Genomic DNA, 18,775 nt, shown 5'->3' with positions numbered 1-18,775 from the left:
TTACTGCCTCAAAAGCCTGGGATGTCTCAGTAGACCAGACTTTTGGATTAGCACCTTTCTTAGTCAAGGCCACCAAAGGGGCCACCAAAGTAGAGAAATGGGGTATGAACTGCCTGTAATAATTTATGAATCCTAAGAAGCGTTGCACCGCCTTCAAGGAATGAGGTTCGAACCATTCCAGGACAGCAGAGAGCTTCGCAGGATCCATAGCCAGACCCTCTTGTGAGATAATGTAGCCCAAAAAAGGCAAGGATGACTGCTCGAATACACATTTTTCGAGTTTAGCAAACAAAGAGTGCTCCCTTAAATGGGAAAGGACACGAACGACATCCTGACGATGAGTCTCCAGATCAGGAGAAAAAATCAGGATGTTGTCCAGATACACCACGACGGAGGATAACAGTAAATCCCTGAACACATCGTTTACGAAGTCCTGAAATACTGCGGGTGCATTACATAAACCAAAAGGCATGACGAGGTATTCATAGTGACCGTCTTGAGTGTTGAAAGCGGTCTTCCATTCGTCACGCTCTCGAATTCGTACCAAGTTATACGCACCCCGCAGATCCAACTTCGTAAAAACCTGAGCTCCCCTCAGTCTGTCAAAGAGCTCCGAAATGAAAGGTAACGGGTATTTGTTCTTTATTGTGATTGCGTTGAGACCCCTGTAATCTATGCAGGGAAGCAAATCACCCTCTTTCTTCCGAACAAAGAAAAACCCAGCTCCCGCGGGAGAGACAGACTTACGAATGAACCCCTTCTCTAAACTCTCTCTTATATAGGTCGACATGGCCTCTGACTCAGGTATCGACAGGGGGTAAACCCTGCCCCTAGGTGGAACCGAACCTGGGATAAGGTCTATGGCACAGTCATACGGCCTATGGGGTGGAAGAACCTCGGCACCCTGTTTGGAGAACACGTCAGCGAAATCCAAATAGGGTGTAGGTATGGGAGAGAGATCAGTTGATGCAACCGCAACGACCTTAGGTGGTAAGGGAAAACATCGGGACTGACATTTCAAACCCCAACTAATAATGCTGTCGGACTCCCAGTCAATGTGAGGAGCATGAGGCCGAAGCCATGGGAGACCCAGAAGGACGTCGTCTATACACTCAGGCAAAACAAGAAAAGAAATCTCCTCTATGTGACCCTGAGGCAGGGAAAGGCGCAAGGGAACTGTCCTCAATGTAATGGAGTCAGACAACATAGTCCCATTAACAACACGGACAGGAATAGGCGCCTATAACATGATAGAGGGAATATTGTGTCTCTTTACAAATCCTGAGGACACAAAAGTCCCGTCAGCTCCGGAATCCACAAAAGCCATAATAGGCCATGTATTCTCAGAGAATGAGAGCTGACCTGGGATACTACACTTAGAGGGTGCAGAAGACGTCTCTAGTAACCCCCCTCTAATGGTTACTAGGCCTTGGAGTTTCCCTGACGACTAGAACACTTGTTGGCATAGTGCCCAGCCTGACGACATACGTAACATATAGGAGGACCAGACTATGACCTAACTCCATAGGAGTGGGAGATGTTTCAGATGCTGAGGAAGATGGTAGTGGACCCTCAACAACTGGAATAGCCCGATGCTTAGGGCGTGAGGAAGAGACCTCGAATCTACGTTCCCTATGGCGTACGTCGATCCTCGTTGATACTGTGATCAAGTCCTCCAGAGAAGCAGAGACCTCACGAGTAGCAAGGGAATCCTTGACATAGCCTGCCACCCTCTCCAGAAGATAGGAATCAACACCTTCTCTGGCCAATCTAGTTCTGCCACCAGGGTTCTAAAAGCAATGGCATAACAACTAGTGGATAGCGAACCCTGAGATAAATCTAAGAGTCTCAGTGCCGCATCATGGGTAACCTGCGGACCCATGAATACCGCTTTAAGAGCATCAAGAAAGTCTTGATGTCTCAGAGTAACCACATCAGAGCGCTCCCATAAGGGAGTCGCCCATTCTAAGGCTTTGTCCTGAAGTAAGGAGATGATAAAGCCAACTCTGGACCTCTCCGTAGAGAAGCGAGAAGAGTTGACCTCTAGGTGACACTGACTAATGAAACCACGACATGATCTGGCATCGCCAGAATATCTGTTTGGCAAGAGCAAGTCGAGGATCATGTGCAGATGTCACCATGGTCTGAGGTTTATCCTCTATACTCTTGAGGCGCGACTCAAGTACTTGTATGTAGCGGTGTAACTGCTGATATTCTGCCATAACTGCCAGACCCTTCTTGGCTCAGTCCTAATGTTACGGGGGGCTGTCTGATAATAAAACCTAAAGGAAGGTCAGACAGTCAGGGTCCACCGTGCAAAGACTCTTTTGCAGACTATGGCAGAGGATAAGGAGTATATAAGTGTACCACTGTAAAAAATAATAGCACAAGTGCAGAGTGCAATACCTCTGTTAAACTCACAGAGGAATATAAGTAGAAAATAAAGCAATTCCTCCCTTACTTGGAGGGCGTGTGGAATGGTCTCTGTTAAAGGTCACAGAGACAAAAGCAGTGAGTGTGAAATGGCACCTACCTAGGTCCGTTCCTCTAGTGGTGCCAGGAGACGGACAGCAGCGTAAGCCGCACAAAGCTCCTACCTGCGTTCGCTCCACTAGTGTGCGAGGACACGAACCACTAGATATGGCACCTGCCTAGGTCCGCTCTTCTAGTGGTGCAAAAGAGACGGACAGCAGCATAAGCCGCACAAAGCTCCTACCTCTCTTCGCTCCCCTAGTCTGTGAGGATACGAACAACTGCCAGACGCAGTATAAGGAACGTTACCCTAGTGGCAACGTCCACCTATGAGTTGAATCACAAGGCCCAGCCGGACCATGTGCCTCAGGCACCTACCTATGTCCGCTCCACTAAGAGGTCAGGATACGGACTGCAGCCGAAGCTGTAAGGTATAAGAACGCTACCCTGCCGGTAGCGCTCACCTAACATAGACAGAGAGATGCCTAGAGGGACGTGCACAGGGCGTCTACCCTCATGCATGAACCAAGAGGACTGAGCGCCGGGCGGCGTGCGTCAGGGTCTTATATAGACTCCGTGCCTCATCCAAGATGGAGGACACCAGAGCCAATCCGCTGCCAGAATGACAGCAATGACGTCACGCTGGCCTATCACCGAGCAAAGCCTCACAAGCACATGACCAGCAACAAATCGGCATAGAAGGTGTCAGAGACATGTTACTACGTGTCAAAAGCACATGACCAGTGGCTAATCAGCTAGAAGGTGTCAGAGACATGTGACCTCGTGTCAGCGATGATGTCACCCGCACATGTGCAATTTCTCCAAGATAGGACTTAGGGCGGCTTTGCACGTTGCGACATCGCACGTGCGATGTCGATGGGGTCAAATCGAAAGTGACGCACATCCGGCGTCGCAGTCGATATCGCAATGTGTAAAACCTTTTTGATACGATGAACGAGCGCAAAAGCGTCGTTATCGTATCATCGCTGCAGCCTCCGACATTTCCATAATGCCGGTGCAGCGACAGGTGCGATGTTGTTCCTCGCTCCTGCGGCAGCGCACATCGCTGTGTGTGAAGCCGCAGGAGCGAGGAACTTCACCTTACCTGCCGCCGGCTGCAATGAGAAGGACGGAGGTGGGCGGGATGTTTACACCCTGCTCATCTCCGCCCCTCCACTTCAATTGGCCGCCTGCCGTGTGACGTCGCTGTGACGCCGCACGACCCGCCCCCTTATGAAGGAGGCGGGTCGCCGGCCAGAAGGACGTCGCACGGCAGGTATGTGCGTGTGAAACTGCCGTAGCGATAATAATCGCTACGGCAGCTTTCACTAGATATTGCACGTGCGACGGGGGTGGGACTATCGCTGCAGCATCGGTAACACATTGTTACCGATGTCGCAGCGTGCAAATCCCGCCTTAGTCTCCAGCGCTTGCACATGTGCAGTAGCAAGAAATCCGGACATAGTCTCCAGAGCCACAGCAACCGTAACACTACCCGTGGAGGGGTTAAACACCTGGCTGCCTACACCTTCGCCACCGGGTACTCCCAATTGCAGTGGTGGTACTTTAGCCTTACCACACACCATGGGTGGCGTCATGAGCTGTCTATACCATCCCCTGTACATAGTCCCCCTTCATTGAGTGGCCGCACGACCCCCCGGGTTCGGAGACCCCTCGAGCCACCGTGGATCCGGATCCGAGCAGCCCGGCTGCTGACGCGGGGGCGGCACATTCTGCCTTGTACAGAAGGTGGCGATTGTTGTGGCAGTCTCTAACCCAGACAAAAACAACATAATAATGAATATTCTAGGAAGCAGTACCTAAGGAACAATATTATTATGATTATTTTATTAAAAGCATCATTAATTCTTGACCCTGGAATTGTAGATTCCGGCCAAAATTAAGCACACACACCCCTTTTTCAATTCCCCCTTATCTGCTAATAACCACTCAGACACCAATTTATCTTTGGATAATTTTGGCCATAGCAGCCATTTATTAAACAAATACATAACATGTAAAATTTTGCATTGTGGTAAAGGTCCTTGAAGCTAAAACCCTGGTGATTCACATAACCAAGCCATATAACCAAATTGCTCCCAGCCGTTACCCACACTGGCTCAGGAGCACCAAAGTGTAAGGGTTATTCCTTCATTAACCACCAAAAACACCCACGGGGGCCCCGACATACCCCGTCGGGATCCCCCAAAAATCACCAGGTGACCAACCATTCTGCCAATGAGGGGATCCATACCCGGATGGGTACCCCGAACCAATTTAGAACCAACTTCAAGGACCCACCAAAAACCTGCCACCAGGCCACTACGACCCGATAAACTTCCATATCGCCTCCCACAAAACTTGCAGCCCATTGCGAACTCAAAGTCTTTAGGGAGGGCGGGTGGGACTCTCACTGGTGTCCCAGAGCGGGAAAAGTGCCGCTCCTCCCCCAGCTTCACCTTTTAACTGTACCCTGACTTACTCCCCCTCCCTTACCCGTGACATCATGACCTCCACTCCAATCAGTGTCATGCTGGCCTCCACACATGCCCGGGGGGAGGGGGGGGTCAGTGCTCCGGCCATTCTTGACCCTGGAATTGTAGATTCCGGCCAAAATTAAGCACACACACCCCTTTTTCAATTCCCCCTTATCTGCTAATAACCACTCAGACACCAATTTATCTTTGGATAATTTTGGCCATAGCAGCCATTTATTAAACAAATACATAACATGTAAAATTTTGCATTGTGGTAAAGGTCCTTGAAGCTAAAACCCTGGTGATTCACATAACCAAGCCATATAACCAAATTGCTCCCAGCCGTTACCCACACTGGCTCAGGAGCACCAAAGTGTAAGGGTTATTCCTTCATTAACCACCAAAAACACCCACGGGGGCCCCGACATACCCCGTCGGGATCCCCCAAAAATCACCAGGTGACCAACCATTCTGCCAATGAGGGGATCCATACCCGGATGGGTTCCCCGAACCAATTTAGAACCAACTTCAAGGACCCACCAAAAACCTGCCACAACGAGGGCACCTTGATAACCTTCAAGTGCCTGAGACCCCCCTCAATAGCAAAGCTCGCTCAATACCTCCCTGCAATCCAAGGGCCCACAATCAATCCGTACTGCATTCAAATGCACCCCATCCGCCTACCAAAATTCGTCATCCTCTCGCTCCAGCTCAAAATGCCGAGCTGCAACTCCCACGTTGCAGCCCACAAATTTTTTGAGATAACCCTATTAACTTTCACCCGCGCCTTATTCAGCTTCTCCACAGACCATGCTTTCCGCCCAAACCCTTCTTGGAACAATGTCCCACCACACAATTATCACGCCTGGAAAAGACACCCATAACCGCAACAAGTCATGCTTAATATCTTTATCAAAATGCGAAAAAGCCGCTCACCCAAATAAGTCCCTCGACGCGTAAAACCAAAATGTCAGGGGGCCTGCCCAAATGAGCATAGTTATGCACCCCCTGCAACACCGTATTCCACCCCATACCCCTGATCCCAAGCCATCCGACAAGAGCCCTATCCCTCCGACAAAAATAGCTGTCTCCTGTTCCTTCTCGTATCTGCTCTCTGTGTTCCCCAGCACACATTAGAATGGCCCAGGATCCAGACCAGGCAAGAAAAAAGGGGGGGGAGGGGGGGCGTCTGGAAAACAAAGCACTAACAAAAATACCAAGTAGCTCCAATACAAACACAAAGAATGACACCCCCCCACTTCCCCTCCATCAGAACCAGTCTTCCGATCAATTGCCCCTGAAAAACATTGCGAACCCACGACTTACAACGCTGAGACTTCCATCGACCAATCTGTTTAACTGTCTCAGCAGGGAGACCACACCTAGAGGTTTCCATCGCCGCCCCAATACGAAAAGAATGCAACGCAAACATCGCCAAAACCAGTCCCAATGATCTCAAACATGCCCAAAAAACACTAATGAACTAATATCTGGACAAAAAGACCCGTCCTCGAGACATAACAATGGGCCATCCTGACTCGGGTGGACCTTTGCAAAGCTCAAAACGCACTGCCAATGGCACATACCTGATGCCATAACCTTCCCTAAACGAACCCGCCTGCCCCCACTTGATCCGTTTTTGATTTCTGGATCCAAAATTCGATCCCCATGCTCCAAAATTAGGACGTCACTATTACCCAAGCCCCCGGGGCACGTCATACTGGGAAATACCAATTCGCCAATACACAAAGCCCCGAAAAACCGCCAACGAAAAGCCAACCGCAACAATGATACCTTAATTCCCTACCCAAACATTCCAATAAGCTAAATAACACAGGCCGTCTACCTATGGCCCCTATGCAAACCCTTCAACGCCTGAACTACCCAAAAAAATTTTTCCAATCCTGTACACCTCGCAACCAGAAATCGAATGCCAAACCTGCAATCAAATGACTCAACTTCGTGGAAGACCAACCTGTTATCGCCACTCCCCCGATTTTCCCAGGAACAGTCCTAACTGGGAATCCTCATTCAGCATGCAACCACCCAACCACTACTCCCAGGAACCCATGTGGCCTGATACGCCGCCCACGTGGTACCAGCCAAACTGCCTGAATCCGTGGTCTTGCTGCTTGAAGACCACGCTCCAAAGCTGCGCAGGGGACTACAAGCTGCTGCCGTCCGCCTCTACCGCAAAATCCCGGAAACAATCTCACTGAAACAGGAAAGGAAATCCGCTATTAGGTTCTCTATACCTGGTACCTGAGCTGCTGTGACCCGTATTAATTTCCAAACAAATAAAGACCAACTGCCGCAACACCCGAACAACTTGTGGTAGAATATGCCGAGCCGTTATTAATCGCCAGCACCACCCCCATATTGTCCCAGTTGAACCGGATCTACTTATTCTACAACTGGTCACTCCCCAAATGGAGTGCGACCATCATTGGAAAAAATTTCCAATAGCGACACATTCCTTGTCAACCCCTCCGCCATCCAACTTTCTGGTCACCAATCCGCACATCACTGACCCTGAAAAAAGGCCCCGAAACCTGAGTCACCCGCAGCATCTGTAAACAATTCCAATTTGAAATTAACCACTACCTCATCCTTAAGCAACGAACCACCATTGCCCTGCTCCCCAAAAAATTCTCCCCAAACCAACAAGTCCGCTCAATGTTCCTCCGACAAACTTATGTAGGGGTGAAGAGCAAGCACTCCAGCTGTAGCGCAAGCTAGCCGACGTGAAAACTCGGCCCATTGACATTACCCGACACGCAAAATTAAGTTTCCCCCAATAGTGATTGAACCTCCTTTAATTGTAACTTCCTCACCCGGCATGCCCTTGCTACCTCAACCTTAAGCGTGGCAACCTGTCGTCAGGAAGCCGAACCTCCCAAATCACTGAGTCAATTACAATGGCCAGAAACTAAATACAGGTATTTGGCCGAACAGTTTTTCCCCAGGTGCCAAAGGCACCCCAAAGCCTCTCGCTATCCATTCCATTGCTGCTAGAATTCTTGTGCCTGTGCCGAAACAGCCAATCCCACACACCAAAAATTCATCCCGGTAAGGTACCAGTGATGCCAAACCAGAAACATCACGCCCCACCCATTCTAAAAAAGAACTAAAGGTTTCAACAAATGTGCACGATACTGCACAACTCATTGGCAAGCAGGGGTCTCCAAAACAATCTCCCTTCCAAAAACAAACCAATAACGAACACATTTTGGATGAACTGGTAAGAGCCGGACAGCTGCCTCAATATCTATCTATTGCCATCAACACACCCCTCCCACAACTCTTTACCTACTTTGTAGCCTCATCAAACGACGTATACACCACCTAACGAAGCTCAGCCAGTATACCATCATTCGCTGACCTACCCCTGGGATGAGACAAATGGTGGATTAGCCGAACTTTACCTGGCTCCTCCTTGGGCCCCCCCCGAATGACGAAACCACAAAATAAGAAAAAGGTAGGAGGGTGACTAACTGTGCCCCCCATTCTCCCCAACGCCACCTCCTTTCCTAACTTTCCACCTACCAGCGCCAAATGTTGATACGCCGAGGGAGATTCCTGGTTGCCCCTGGAACTTCAAAAACAGGGGAAGGAATCCTGAAACCCTCCCCAAAACCCAACCTCAAACTTCAGCTTTGTCCCTAACAGGATCCCTATTTAGGTACGGCAGCATCGCAACTAAGCTCACCGGTGTCTGACCCTTGGACACCCCATGGGATGCTCCGTTACAATAGGTGCGGAGATGTCCAAACAACGGCAAGTGGCACTGACTTGCCTTCCCCCTCATTAACTTACCAACACGAACTTGACTTCTAGGACCCTGTCTGTCCGTACTGACCACTGGCACCCCAGCTTCCTGACCGGCCGGGGAACCCTGCCCCGCCCTGAAATGACTGCCCATATCTGGCTGCCGCCATCACCCGCAACCACAAACCTATATCCTTCTGATCCCATCTTATGGATGGACGGTAGCCATCCTCTGATGACACTGCTCCTCATAACGGATCCAGGTCTACCCCCCATAAATCCTATAGGCCTCACCAATCGAGCCCATATAGCAAAACAACTGAAAACAATTCTCTGGCGCCTTTCGCCAATTACTCTTGCCCAAACTGCAACGCCTTAAACCAATTAGCATAAGTCTGAGGAATCAAGTGCCATCGCCACTTCTCCCCATCTTCCTTCTTGCTATCGTCTTTTCCCCCTTTGTCAAAATAAATTTTGCCACCTCCTTACTCCTTTCAGTTTGAACTGCCACTAATACTGGGGAAGAGATACTCCCAACTGTGGACTCACTAGCCGCAATGACGGACAAATTAACCCAAGCCGCCACTGGCGCCGGGGTTTCCCTGGCCCCTAATCCGTGCCCGCAACTGGCGAACGCAACTTAAATTCTGACAACTCCCCACTTAACGCATTCCCCCTAACACCCGCTGGCACCCCCAAACCTAACCCCAGCTGACCCGTCACCCCCCCTTTACTGTGTACCTAACCAGCATGTGAAGACAAACAAAACATGTAATCATACTCACCAGGCTGCACAAAGGTAGAACCTCGCCAGCCGGACCACCTGTATCCTGACGTCCCTCCTGCCGATCTAGCATGACTTGGCTCCTCCCATCCGACTCTGCTCCATTGCTGTTTTAGCCGCGCGGCCCGAGGCCCCGCCGGCCGCATATCCTGGACCTGACGATCAGTAGCGCCGACCAACAGGGGGAGCTGCATATTATCCTCAGGGCTCTCCAAGCACGGCCCCCCCTGCTCCGCTCCATGTGGCCCCTCTCCCAGACAGGGCCTCTGTAGCCGCAGGCCCTGAATGCCAGGCCCGATGTAGTTCCGACCGCAGCCGCCTGGCTCCGCCCACCTCACAGGGATCCATCCGGGATACTATCGCTGCAGGGAGGAGGGGCTCAGGGCGCTCGGCCGGTACATCACCAGAGCGCCCCGCCGCACCGATGACGTCACTCGCCGACAAGGCAGCAGCAGGCCCTGCCCCCAACTCCAGCGCAGGCCTGCCAACTGCCGCCGGGCCCAGCCGCCCGTCTGAATTCCTCCCAGGCCGGGGCCTGCCGGACCTCGCAGCTCGCGGCGTCCGGCCTGGAGGGTCCCCGGAGGGGCTTCTGTGGCGACGCTGGGCCCTGGGAGTCAGGTCAGGTGACCGCCTCTCTGCCGGTCCAGACCTCCGGGGGCGCCGCTGTCGCAGGGGTGCAGTCCTTGCCCCCCCCGGACTCCCACCGAAGATCCTCGCTACCATGCTCTGCAGCCACCTGGGGGGATGGTCCCAGCAGCAGCTCTCAGCCGCTCCAGGAGCTGATCCACGGAGTCCATAACAGGTACAGAGATGGGGACTCTCACTGGTGTCCCAGAGCGGGAAAAGTGCCGCTCCTCCCCCAGCTTCACCTTTTAACTGTACCCTGACTTACTCCCCCTCCCCTACCCGTGACATCATGACCTCCACTCCAATCAGTGTCATGCTGGCCTCCACACATGCCCGGGGGGAGGGGGGGTCAGTGCTCCGGCCATTCTAGAGTTCTGTACACATAAAGTGGGATTACATATAAATAATATACAAGTACAAACAAATGAACAGTAACTAATGGGTACATGTGGGTGATGACAGTGCAATTACTGGCTTAGAATCTACAGAGTAATTGGGTAGGAGACAGCAGGTAAGGAGATTGCCGCAGTTTCTATGATAGTGAGATGACAGTGGGGTTTTTGCAGGCTTTAAGCTTTTCTGAGAGATGAATTTTCAGGTTGAATACGAAGGTTCCAAATATGGGAGACAATTGGACCTGCTGAGGCATTTAGTTCCAAAGTATGAGGGATACACAGCAGAAGTATTGAGGCAGTTTTGTGTGGTGTGTTCAAGAGCTAAGAAGCGAGGTTGGTCTTCTGAGGTCCAGAGATTACATGTGGGAAGATATCAGGAGATTAATTTGGAGATGTATGGAGGAAACCGATTACGTACATTCTTGTAAATCATTGCTAGTAGTTAAAACTTGATTTGCTTGGGAAGCCAGTGAAGAGACTGGCAAAGGGGGGAACCGGTAGAGTAAGGAGGACAGCAGAGTTAAGGATGGACTGGAGTGAGGCAAGAGTCTTAGTTGAGAGGCCGCAGAGAGGGATATTCCAGCAGTCAAGGCGGGAAATGATGAGGTCATGATTAAACATTTTAGTTTATTTGAGGTAGAAGAAAGGATGGATTTTGGAAATAATTTTTAGTTGGATGTGGTAAGGGAATGAATGTGTGGTTTGAAGGACAGGGCAGACTCAAGTATTATAACCGAGGAAGTAGACTTGTGAGACAGTACAAAGTGTGATGTGATAGATCTAGTAGGAAGATTGTGTGAGATGGAGGAAAGATTGAGTTCCGATTTGTCCACACTCTGTTTTAGGAAGCATGATGTGAAGGAGGAGGAGATATGGCTGACAGATGCTGTGGGATTCTTGGACAGCAGAGAGGTGACGATTGGGCCACAGAGAGAATGGCTGTGTCCATACAAGCCTAACATTTATAGGATACATTGTTGTTTTCCAGATACAATTGTAAAGAAGAGTTTCAGATACACGATGATTTTCATAAAGCCAATTATTCTGTTGGGAGAATTTCGGAGACCATGCCGGAACACTATCTTGTACAGGTGAGATAATTGTGGTTAGTTAAGAATTCATCAAGGGCTTTTCACAAAAGAATATACATCAATTTTTGGCACATTCTATTCATTGCAACTTTTTCTCACTCTTGGCAGTTTTAAAATTCGGTAAGAAGAAAGACTGCATTTAACAAAAGCAATATGTTTAACAGTGGTCTTGTGGCTTTAATTTACAACTTTTTGGTTCTTAAAGGAACAAAAATGTATTTTTTCAGAATGGTGATGAATGAAATGCTTTGTAATGAAGATAGCGCTACATTTAGTGCTGTAACGTGAGATGTATTGTAACTAGTGATGAGTGAGCACTACCATGCTCTGGTGCTTGGGACTCCTAATAGGCAGTCGAACGCTCAGACGGGCTGGACTCCTGTATTGAATATAATGGAAGTCAATGAAATCTGAACCCATACCACAATAGTGACGTCAGGGGACATGAGAAGTTCTATTTAATATTTTCTTCAGTATTCTCAAATTTTAAGTATGAATATTGTTCTTTCAGGGTAAATATTTTATGGTACGGGATGTGTCCAGCAAGTTAGATGTTCTAAACACTACAAGTACTTTAGGTGCACCAAATTTCCGCCAGGCAAAAGCAGGATATGAAGTGTATGGAATGGGCCAACCTACGCTGAACGGCTTCAAACAAGTACTCCAAAAGCTTCAGAATGATGGACACAAGGTACAAGTTAGAAGTATGGTCCACTGTTTTAGTAAAAGTGGGCAGCTCCTTGTTGGACTTTTAACTGCAGGCAGTAGTGATGAGCAAGCACTATCATACTCTAGTGCTTAGTACTCGTAATGAGCAGTTGGATGCTCGGATGAGCGCGACTCAAATACCCGAGTATAATGGAAGTCAATGGAGAATTCAAGCATTTTTCTGGAAGTTTTCCTGGAAAAATGCTTGAGTTTCCCATTGACTTTCATTATATTCGGGTACTCTTCATCTGACTGCTCGATACAAGAACTGAGCACCCGATGGTAGTGCTCGCTCATTACTAGCTGTCGCCCTTCTTTTTGTCTGAGTTTCAATGCTTTATGGATATAAAACTGGAAGTTTAAGACAAAAAAAAACTTATTGTGTCTTAATGCAGGAATGCATGTTTGTCTGTGTCCGTGAAGAGCCTGTGGTGTTCCTGAGATTGGAAAGCGACTTTGTGCCTTATACGCCCAGAAGGAAGGAAAATTTGCATGAAAATTTGCACAACTTGGAGAAAGGAGTCAAAGTAGAGAATTTGGAACTTGCCATTCAGAAAGAGGTGTGTTTTTAGTTTTAGAAATCATCTGTTACATTTTATTCAAAACAACCTTTCTTTACACAAATATCTCACTGGATTTTAGAAGTCAAACTGAATATTTTCTTAAATAATTCTTGGACTTGATGAGACTGGTGTACTTATGATTGAAATCAGTCATATTAAAGAGCTGTTAAGCGGGCTTTACACGCTACGATATCGCTAGCAATTTCTAGCGATATCGAGCGTGTAAGTACCCGCCCCCGTCGCACATGCTATATCGTGTGATCGCTGCCGCAGCGAACATTATCGCTATGGCAGCGTCACACGCACTTACCTGGTTGGCGTCGTCGCTGTGACTGTCGAACAATCCCTCCTTCGAGGGGGAGGGACGTTCGGCGTCACCGCGACGTCACTAAGCAGCCGGCCAATCAAAGCGGAGGGGCGGAGATGAGCGGGACACAACATCCCGCCCACCTCCTTCCTTCCGCATTGTGGCCGGCGGCAGGTAAGGAGACGTTCCTCGCTCCTGCGGTGTCACACATAGTGATGTGTGCTGCCGCATGAGCGATGAACAACATGGATAAACAATCCTTACCGATTTTTGAGTTTGGGACGACCTCTCCATGGTGAACGATTTTCACCATTTTTGAGGTCGCTTAAGGTCGCTGGTCAGTGTCACACGCTGCGATATCGTTAATGACGCCGGATGTGCGTCACTAACCGTCACTAACAACGTGACCCCGACGATAAAACATTAACGATATCGTAGCGTGTAAAGCCCCCTTTACTCCTAAATCCTTACTATTCCAATTACAATGTAAATACCCACAAACTAAAGCTGAGAGTCTGCACTTTAAGCACATGTTGATTATATAACTGTGCATTGAATGTTTTGGTAAGCAGCTAAAATATCAAATCTTGTCACTGTACAAATTTTTCTACAACTGTGTGTGTGTTTGTACTTTATATGTATATTATATAGATATCTTTCTTTACTGTTTTTGTTTCTTATTTTTTTTAGCTTTACAACTTTGCCCAGAGGAGTGGGAACAGTTATTTTGTATATAATGACATTGAACATTTCAAGGACGAGCCCCACTCTATCAAGGTTGAATGTGAAGAAGATATACACGTGACAGAGGAAGTGTATAACAGACCTGTTTTCTTGCTGCCCTCCTACAGGTGAGTATTTTTAGAAGTAAAATTTGTGTTAGTGAATGCATTGATGTATAGACGTCGGTGGCTTACACAGAGATGACAATCTCCAATAGTAAAGATTAAAATTGACTAATTTCTGGTGTTAGGTAGAGGTGTTGTCAAAGATTAGAAAGAAAGGTTTGCTTTTCTTTTTCCAGAAATGGGACTGCCCTTGTTCATATCCTGTAATCTGGTATTGTAGCTCATGATCATGACTTCCCATGTAAATAGTGATGAACTGTAATGGCGGAGACATCCTTTTTATAGGAGTAAAAGGGGTGGGGATTCTCTCACTGTCACACTATCACCACTACCGCATAAACTCTGACCATCAATGAAATAATTGATTAACCCATAGTTATTGGGCGAACCGTCAGAGATGCGGAATCTGAGGATCTAACTGGAATTTAAAAAAGACAAACAACCCCCCCCCCCGAATCAGCACCGGAATGCATGTTGGATCTCTGCCTGATCGCCGATCACCATATAAGTCTATAGGGACCTGAACATGTGCTTTAAAATGGTGGTAGACAGGGCTAGGGGGATTAGAGCAGGTGTGTTATAATACCAAGTCTCTCGCATGGCAGTAACACTGCTGCCGGGGCCGTTCCTTACCCTCATACATATTCACTGCTTCCCCAGCCCACTGTGCGGTGTCTGTGATTTTTTGCAAGTGAGTTAATACACACAGCACTTCTAGGGTCATGCTCAAGTAGGGTCCAAAACTGTCTGAAGTAGATGTAGAAACGTGACACTCAAGATAAATGTGAATAGTGGTCCTTTATTGAGAAGAACTTGTAGGACCACCACAAGCACAGACGTTTCGGTCAAAGACCTTCATCAGTGTGCATGCAGAGGGTCCTCAGAAGGTATAGCAACTTAGCAACTGGCGTAGTCAGGTATGACGCGGTGGCCACTGATATCTGTGTGGCATTGCCAGTTGCTTCTCAATAAAAGACCACTATTCACATTTATCTTGTAATTTTTTGCAGTCAGACCACGCTTCCACCCTGTGTGTCAGTGTATCTGACTGTTGCAATCACAGACGCTGTGTGCATCTCAATAGTGGTGTAAAAATAAATTAAAAAATCCCCCCATATTATGATACCCAGCACAGATATAATATATGGCTACAGGCTGCAGTCATGTGCTTTTTTGAGTTTGTATTAAAATAAGAGGGTCCCAGTGAGGCTATTAAAAAAAGGAAATAAATAATTTAAAAAAAAACGGCATGCAGTCCCTCCTTCAATTTTGATACCCATCCATGATAAAGCTGATAGCTGAGGGCTCTTATTCTCAGGCTGAGGAAACCCATGGTTATGGGCCCCCCTCCAACCTAAAAATAGCAGCCAGCAGCTTCCCAGAATTCTCGCATCCATTAGATGCGACAATCCCGACACTGTATCCGACTCTTCCTGATTGCTCTGGTGCAGTGGCAATCAGGGTAATATCAGGGGTTAATGACAGCTCACAGCTGTAACTAAGCCCTAGTAATTAGTAATTTAAACTAATTTCTAATATGACTGCTTTAGAAATGCCTTATCCTTCCCAAACTACACTATCAACTGTTATTGTATTATTTTTTTCACTATTTCCTTATTGATGACGCTTCATTTGAGAATCCCAGTGCATGCTATGATAAAAACCTCATTGGGGAGAGAGGCTGCAGTCACTGCTGCAGCCTCTGTCTTTTCTCTGAAACAATGCGTCATCAGTGACGCCATTCAAGAGGCCGGGCTAGTCCATGTTGCCGACTTAGATCAGTAGTTAAAGCTGGCAACAGAACGGAGTGTACTGGCAGTGCGAGTTGTCAGAATACCTGGCGACATTCAGAGACCAGCGGTGCCCCTGCAAGTGGCATCTCTGTAGATGCAAGCACACGTCCGATTTATCCGGTTGTCTGAACAAGCCATTAGGCCCATAATCTGTTGCAATATTTTAGCAGAACCATCCAGCACTCAGACTTTGTGGTAGAACGACCAGTTTTACATTTCAACCATTATCTACATCATCAACATGAAGGATAAAAGACAGACTGCCAGGACCCAACTACCACCATTTTCCCCCCCTAGAAAGACACGACACCGTTCTCTTATAAATTAAAAATACTTTTATTTGAATTTTCCATTTTTTTGGAGAGAGGCATGGGGAAAAACCACTCTCATCTTTTGGCATAAAATTTGGTCGCAGCTTTTTACCAGGCATTAACTTGCCAACATCACGGGGTTCAGGTAAATGTACCGCCTTCCGGCCGTCCGGCGCGGGTAATTCACCACCACTTTTCCTACCCCTTCCGCTGCTGCGACTTAAACACCGTAAACTCAATCAAAATAGGAAAAACAAAAGGGAGGGAGGGTGGGAAACAGGTCCGGGTTCTGCAGCAGAGAGAACGGAAGCTGGGCAACACAGTGATTTGTATCCAGGAGGCGGGGCTTAGGCCAGTCACACCACAGAAGGCGGGGGCGGCAGGTCAGTGTCTTTCCAGGGGGGAGACCTCTATTTAAACATGCATAGGGGCCAGCAGTCAGGGGGCAGCATCTCAAGTTTCTGGCTGCAGTGCCCCTCAGACTGCCAGGACCCAACTACCACCATTTTCCCCCCCTAGAAAGACACGACACCGTTCTCTTATAAATTAAAAATACTTTTATTTGAATTTTCCATTTTTTTGGAGAGAGGCATGGGGAAAAACCACTCTCATCTTTTGGCATAAAATTTGGTCGCAGCTTTTTACCAGGCATTAACTTGCCAACATCACGGGGTTCAGGTAAATGTACCGCCTTCCGGCCGTCCGGCGCGGGTAATTCACCACCACTTTTCCTACCCCTTCCGCCAAGGAGCAGCACAGCACCAGCAAGCTGCGACCCCCCCCAAAAACTAACAAATACCTGAGCCGTCCCAGGCATTTCCGCAACCACCATATCCATAACATCATCATTTGGGATATACCCATCCAAGCTTAAGGACAGCCAAATATTGCCTTCCAGCTGGCGGTGCCAGACCAACAACTTTTTTTTTTTTTTTTTAAACACTTTATTAACAGCACAACTTGGGTAGGCCCTGATCGACCATGCGCCAGGAGAGATCCTTATCACATTCTTCCATAGCTCCAAGCCCCCTGGGCCAGAGGGTTACCTTCGACCGGATCGTTGTAACACTCCGAACTAAAACAGGGAAACTTGTACTTCTCTGACCGGATAATGGTAAGAGGCCTAGCTAGACGGCCTTGGACCAGCTACTTGAAGCCTATGTGTATCACCAAGTCGGTTGGAGAAAAGAGAGCTCACGCAATCTTGATCGCCTCTGATAGACCCACAGCTGAGCCAAGCTCCGGCAACCTCTCCAATTACATCCACTGTAACCGGAACAAGGAACCGACTACCAAGGCGAAGATCCGCTCTCCTCACAGCCAATATATATGGAAATAACCTCGGACCCAGTCACTAGGCCGACTTGGATCTGAAAGAAAAACAATGTCAGAACAGGAATTCTCGTAACCATCAAACACCTCTTCTCTCCAAGGAGGTACTGGCAAAACCCACAAACTTTTTTTTTTTTTTTTAAAAAAACAAATCACAATAATGTCATTTTACATTAGCCCTGTACGCTGTTCTGAATCTTCTTACATGACTAATAAAACCAGATTTCAAAAACCAACTCAGTCCTGACGTCCCTCTTAATGCATTTCAATTGCAGTCACCTAATCCACTGAAACTGTGCTCATGTATGCTGGCCCCTGAAGCCTTGGAACGCCCCAACTCTGGGAGAATACGTACCGGGTACCACGGCTGGCAAACACCAAAATAACGGGGAACCGTCACATTACCAACCAAAAATAGCCCACAAAATGTAGGCTAACTCCGTGACGCTAAACTGAAGGGCCGTCGTCGTGGGTAAAAACTAGTCCCATCACGCCCGCTCGCCTAAGAGACATAACCGACAACGTCGGGACACCCGCCGAGTGAGGGAAAAGATCCAAAACATCAAGGTATAGATTCGCAATGGGGCGAACGATCCAAACCCCACTTTTTTTTTTTTTTTTTTTGGAATAATCCATGGCTAGAAAAGAATAGACCTACTGTGATCCACTCGCTTGCCGCCAATCATCCAACCCTTAAATAACTTACACCCCACAAGACCCACATCGCTTCAGTAAAGTTCCACAATTTAAAAACGGGAAGACCGACCTCGTAACAGGTTGCTTGCAACCGAAAATGGTGCACGTTCGCTGAATACTACAGGATGTGTATTACTAAAGGGTGGCTTGGGAAATCGTCACGCACATCAGCCACCAAACACACCCGCTGCATAACGTACCATAGAACCGTCAGGTCAATGCAAAATGGGGGCCCGGATCATAAACCTAACTTCACCGAACACCCCACCATCTAGCTGCGCACTCCCAGCCTTGATCCTGCTGGTGGGTGGAGTTACCAAAATACCTGGGATTGGGATTGCAATAGGGTGAGCGATACTAACCCGGAAACCAAATGCCTGTATTGACTTCAACCCTGTGTTGACCCATAAGCATTCCAAGCCACAAAAAACCTAAACAGCCTGATTACTTATTTGAGGAGGGGGCTGTAGTTGGTTAAGACTATTACCCACCGGCATCGTCGAACCACTGGTCATCCTCCTATTTCCCAGTCTACCCCCCCTTTTGTTCAGCTGAACCTAAATAGGGGGAAAGGCGCAATCAAAGTTAGGTTACCGGACCATG

General features: G+C 48.1%; 1 protein-coding gene across 2 annotated transcripts in view; it reads left to right on the top strand.

Annotated features, from left to right (window-relative positions):
- The window catches only part of PALD1 (phosphatase domain containing paladin 1), a 359,914-nt gene that overhangs the window by 115,143 nt on the left and 225,996 nt on the right, over positions 1–18,775 (top strand). For both annotated transcript variants that reach the window (XM_075348925.1, XM_075348924.1), the window contains exons 3-6: positions 11,512–11,614; positions 12,126–12,305; positions 12,718–12,882; positions 13,883–14,043. In XM_075348925.1, coding sequence (XP_075205040.1) covers positions 11,512–11,614; positions 12,126–12,305; positions 12,718–12,882; positions 13,883–14,043 — 609 coding nt within the window. The remainder of the gene's footprint in view (positions 1–11,511; positions 11,615–12,125; positions 12,306–12,717; positions 12,883–13,882; positions 14,044–18,775) is intronic.

This window comes from Anomaloglossus baeobatrachus, chromosome 5 (assembly GCF_048569485.1).
Source record: "Anomaloglossus baeobatrachus isolate aAnoBae1 chromosome 5, aAnoBae1.hap1, whole genome shotgun sequence".
In the NCBI taxonomy this organism is placed as follows: Eukaryota; Metazoa; Chordata; class Amphibia; order Anura; family Aromobatidae; genus Anomaloglossus; species Anomaloglossus baeobatrachus.
The sequence above is the reverse complement of the archived record's forward strand: the minus strand, read 5'-3'. Positions and strand labels throughout refer to the sequence as shown.